This window comes from Gorilla gorilla, chromosome 20 (assembly GCF_029281585.2).
Source record: "Gorilla gorilla gorilla isolate KB3781 chromosome 20, NHGRI_mGorGor1-v2.1_pri, whole genome shotgun sequence".
Lineage (NCBI taxonomy): Eukaryota > Metazoa > Chordata > Mammalia > Primates > Hominidae > Gorilla > Gorilla gorilla.
In genome coordinates this window covers 60,515,378-60,520,762 of record NC_073244.2, presented here as the reverse complement: position 1 = coordinate 60,520,762, position 5,385 = coordinate 60,515,378, and the positions used below count along the sequence as shown (strand labels likewise).

General features: G+C 51.8%; 1 protein-coding gene across 1 annotated transcript; it reads right to left on the bottom strand.

Moving 5' to 3' along the window:
• Window positions 1-213: 213 nt before the first annotated feature.
• Window positions 214-4,525, bottom strand: LOC129528598 (uncharacterized). Its single transcript, XM_055369974.1, has 3 exons — window positions 4,182-4,525; window positions 3,920-4,060; window positions 214-1,669 (listed from the first exon to the last, which is right to left on the bottom strand). The coding sequence occupies exons 1-3, from the start codon at window positions 4,522-4,524 to the stop codon at window positions 1,044-1,046; spliced, it is 1,110 nt and encodes a 369-aa protein (XP_055225949.1). The 5' UTR covers window position 4,525; the 3' UTR covers window positions 214-1,043.
• Between the last annotated feature and the right edge of the window lie 860 nt (window positions 4,526-5,385).

Here is a 5,385-nt window from a genome sequence, read left to right as displayed (position 1 = left end):
TAGTCCCAGCTACTCGGGAGGATGAGGCAAGGGAATGGCGTGAACCCGGGAGGCAGAGCTTGCAGTGAGCCGAGATCACGCCACTGCACTCCAGCCGGGGCAACAGAGCGAGACTCCATCTCAAAAAAAACAAAAACAAAAAAACCCCACAAAACATTCATGACGCTGTGCCCACTGCTCTTCAGTAACTTTATAAGAAAGTGTGGTTTTTATTCATTTAAAAAGCTCCTGCTACCATCAAAGCTGGGATGTTTGTATCCTTCAACATTCTGACTAGAAGAACAATTCTGCTGAGAACAATTCTGCTGTGAAGCATTTGTGAATCCCAATGCCTGGATGCACCCAAGACCGAGTAAGTCAGAATCTCTGGAGGAGGAACTCAGACAGGAGCGTTTTCTCATGTTCCCCAAATGATTCAAATATACAGCCTGGGTCTATAACCACTGACTGTGGCCCCATGACCTGTAACAGCCTTCTTTTGTGAGTTGTAGAATTGATTTTGGAATCTTCCTCCCTCCATTTGCGATTTATGGAAAGCTTAGAACAGTCGTATCTCTGAGACTATTTTCTTACGTATAAAGTGGTGAATATTATATTAGAGCATTCCTTTTTTGTTTGAGTCCGAGTCTCGCTCTGTCACGGAAGCTGGAGCGCAGTGGCGTGATCTCGTCTCACTGCAGCCTCCACCCCTGCTCCTGGGTTCAAGCGATTCTGCTGCCTCAGCCTCTAGAGTAGCTGGGACCACAGGGGCGTGCCACCATGTCTGGCTAATTTTTGTATTTTTAAATGGGGATGGGGTTTCACCATGTTGCCCAGGCTGGGCTCAAACTCCTGACCTCAGGTGATCCATCTGCCTTGGCCTCCCAAAGTGCTGGGTTACAGGCGTGAGCCACTGTGTCTGGCTGCGTTCCTTTTTTTAATGGCTGTGAGAAGAAAGGATGTTGTTATGAATGGAAAGGTCTTAAGTCTGAAGGGCCATGAAGCTGATGGATTGCTAAGGTAAAGGGAGGGGCCTTTCCTTGTACCTGTGAGGCTCTGATTACTCACTTCTCAACACAGGCGTGGCCACTGGTGGTGGCCCAGAATCCCTGCACTAGAAAGACGATGGATGTCGTCCGCGTTGAGGTTATCAGGTTGACCAGGGCTGCAATGGCGGCCACCTTGACATAATCGTCACCTCCGGCCTTGTAGGAGGTGAAGGTGATGATGGTCCCCGTGCCCAGGCTCAGGGAATAGGGTACATGGCCCCTGCTTGATGCCACAGGTCCAGGGAGGACAAGGCAGAGAGCTGTGGGTGACTGAGAAGTGTTTAGGAGTGGGCTTGGAAGGGTAGGACTACCAGTAAATAAGCAGGCTAAGGGGTCGGCTAAGGTAGAGAGCAAAAGGATAAAAGGAAGGCTGGGGTCAGAAGGAAAGCAGATGTGGGGGAAGGAGACTCTGAGGTCTTGAGAGTCGAGGGAGGGAGAAGGTTTGGAGTCCCGGGCCTCACCTCTGTGGTGATCATACGTCTGAGGCTCGTGACCACACCTTCCAGGAAGAGGCAGAGGAGGATGACGGAGGAGAGGAAGACAGAGGTGAGCATCAGCGGGGGCCTCCCGGTCAGGAGTAGAAATATGAACGGTGTCAAGGTGGCCCAGAAGTAACACGATGGAATTACGGGAGGACGATTCTAAGGAGACAATATTGTGGTTTGGAGCAAACAATAAGCTGCCCAGGAGTCAGGGGTGAGACTCCAAGTAAAGATGGCTTTGAAGGGGTGGGTGGTTGGACACTTAATTCCCCGGCCTTGGATTTACAGCTTATGTGTGAGTTTAAGGAGAGGAAAAGAAACTGAGAAGAGACTTTGAGAGAGAATAACAGAACTAAGAGGAATTTTAGTGATTTGCCCCGGAGGTAGTTGAGCTATGGCCCCTCTCTGTGCATATCCCTATCAAACCTTTAGTAAAGTCTGCTTTTGTAGGAGTGGTTTATTTTTGGAGGCTGTGAAGAGATGGCGAGCTGAATCTCCATGGGTGGAGATGGATGACGTGAAAGGTGACCACCTGCGTGAATGCAGGGACCAGGAGGTACAGGTAGAGTTTACCAAAATAATCTGGTAAACACACTGAAATACATTTTCTTTTCTTTTTTTTTTTTTAAGATGGGGTCTTGCTCTGTTGCCCAGGCTGGTGTGCAGTGGCGCGATCTCAGCTCACTGCAACCTCTGCCTCTGGGGTTTGAGCAATTCTCCTGCCTCAGCCTCTCAAGTAGGTGGGACTACAGGCATGCACCACCACACATGGCTAATTTTTGTATTTTTAGTAGAGATGCAGTTTCACCATATTGGCCAGGCTGGTCTTGAACTCTTGGGCTCAATCGATCCTCCCACCTCGGTCTCCCAGTGTACTGGGATTACAGGTGTGAGCCACTGCACCCGGCCTGAAATACATTTTCTATGTAAAGGGAGCATGATCCAGATGCCAAGGAGATGGATTGAAAGAAAATACTCCCAGGCTGGGTGTGCTGGCTCACACCCATAATCCAGGCACTTTGGGAGGTGGGTAGATCACTTGAGGTCAGGAGTTCAAGACCAGCCTGGCCGACATGGTGAAACCCCATCCCTACTAAAAAATATAAAAGTTAGCTGGGTGTGGTTATGGGCACCTGTAGTCGCAGATACTCAGGAGGCTGAGGCAGAAGAATGGCTTGAACCTGGGAGGCAGAGGTTGCAGTGAGCCGAGATCATGCCATTGCACTCCAGCCTGGGTAACAGAGCAAGACTCCATCTTAAAAAAAAAAAAAAAAAATGGCTGGACGTGGTGACTCATGCCTGTAATCCCAGCACTTTGGGAGGCCGAGGCGGGTGATCACGAGGTCAAGAGATCAAGACCATCCTGGCTAACATGGTGAAACCCCGTCTCTACTAAAATTAGCTGGGCATGGTGGCATGTGCCTGTAGTCCCAGCTACTCAGGAGGCTGAGGTAGGAGAGTCGCTTGAATCCAGGAGGCGGAGGCTGCAGTGAGCCGAGAGCACACTGTTGCACTCCAGCCTGGCAACAGAGTGAGACTCCGTCTCAAAAAAATAAATAAATACAAAAAATTACCTGGGCATGGTGGTGGGTGCCTGTAATCCCAGCTACTCAGGAGGCTGAGGCAGGAGAATCACTTGAGCCTGGGAGGGAGAGGTTGCAGTGAGTTGAGATAGCGCCATTGCACACCAGCTTAGGCAACAAGAGCAAAACTCAGTCTCAAAAAAAAAAAAAAAAAGCTCCAAATGGGTACCTGGAATGGAATTGGTGCCACTCAGCTCCTTTAGGGGCTAACATGTTGTCAAAATGCAGGGAGGTGGAGGTTGCAGGACTCAGCCGGGGAGACTGTGGTCTGATCTGAAAGGTTGCCCACAGGTGTCTGCCTGCAGCGATGTGGGGATCTGGTTGATAGTGAGGCATTTCTTCACGCTGTCAATGGGACAGCAGTTCTCTGTAGAGAGACCTGGCCGACTTAGCTTGTCTGAGGAGAGTACAGAATCTTCCTCAGACCCCTGGATGGAGACGCTGGGTGGCCACATCTGAGTCTCGCTCCATCGTGCAGGCTAGAGTGCGGTGGCGCGATCTCAGCTCACTGCAACCTCCGCCTCCTGGGTTCAAGTGATTCTCCTGCCTCAGCCTGAGGTCAAGAGTTCAAGACTAGCCTGGCCAACATGGCAAAACTACTAAAGATACAAAAATTAGCCGGATGTGGTGGCAGGTGCCTGTAATCCCAGCCATTTGGGAGGCTGAGGCATATCTGAGCTTGTCCTCAGGGTAGGTGGAAGGGTCACAGGGATTGCAGAAGAGCAGTCAACAGGAAGGAGTTGGGTTGTGTTGGGGTGGAGAGTGTGGAAGTCTTCGGATTTGCAAAGGTGACAGGGTAGTGGGGCTGGCGGTCAGGGGAGCTTACCGGCGTTGAAATCCAAATCCCTGTGATCACGACTGAGAAGACGACCCAGGCTGCGGTTCAGGACGAGGGCTTCAGCCGCTTCTTCACTGTGGTCCGAGGCATGGAGGGTGGTGTGGTACAAGAAGTACTGGTGGGCCCAGTCTGAAGGCAAGAGACGTCTGGGGGAGGGGACTCAGGTACCACCTTGCTCGGTGCCTGCTTCTGTTCACTTCCTCCCCTTGGTGTCCCTGCCTCCCTTGGCCCTGCTGGCCCCTCTCCTCACCGGTGACACTGATGTTCTTCACCAGTGGGCAGTGGTCCCAGGGCAGGGGGTGAGCAAAGGAGTAGAAGAAATTCCAGGAGATGATGGTGCTGTTGTACAAGCTCACCGAGACGCACACCTGGGGGTGGACACGGTGGGCGGAGACCTGGAGACCACAGAGGGAGATCGGGGATGGCCTGGGGCTGGATCCCTCATTTACCAGAATGCGAGCATAGCTCATGCTGCACAGCCAGGGGACGAGCTGCTTCCAGACCCGGATGTTGTCCACATGCAGCCACTGCCCCATGATCACCTCCCTGTATAAGAGCAGGATCCCGAATAAGAGGAGCATGAAGAAGTACATCAGGATGAAGCTGCCTGGGAAGGGAGCCAGGGGCTGTGCTCAGGCAGCCAGGAGTCCTGGCCCTGTCCCCATTTTCCCCTAGGAGCCCACGTGCCCAACCCCAGCTTTCTCCTCCTTCAGGGCCCAGGACTCCAAGCTCCCAGCCTTGAAACTCCTTCCTTAAGCTCAGGACCCAGGCCCCTGGCCTTACCTCCTCTGTTCCGGTGACACAGGTAAGGAGAACGCCACACGCTGCCCAGCCCGACAGAGAAGGCAATCTGGATCAAGATGCTCTCAGTGTTTTTAGGCTGAACGAAGTAGTTTTGGGTCTTGGTGGCCTGGATCTCCTTGGTCTTGAGCCTCCAGGACAGGGAGTTGGGGGTCTGGAATTTCTTAGAAGACTCTTTCTCTGTCAGATAATTCCTCAAGGGACTCCGTGGCTTTCTTCTTTCAGGCCCGCTAAATCCTGAGAAAATCTTGGGTCACCAAGAGCAGCAGAATTTAAAGGACACGTCTCAGGTGCCAGGCTGTGAAGCTTCATAACCAGGGCTTTGGAGAAATGAGGGCCAGAGTTTAAATCTTGGCCCTTCTCCTTATGAGTTACTAACTTATGGGCAATCTACATATATATTTTTTGAAATGGGGTCTTACTCTGCCGCCCAGGCTGGAGTGCAGTGGCATGATCTCAGCTCACTGCAACCTCCGCCTCCCAGGTTTAAGGGATTCTCCTGCCTCACGAGTAGCTGGGATTACAGGTGTGTGCTACTATGTCCAGATAATTTTTGTATTTCTAGTAGACACAGGGTTTTGCCATGTTGCCCAGGCTGGTCTCAGAACTCCTGACCTCAAGTGATCTGCCTGTCTCAGCCTCCCAAAGTGCTG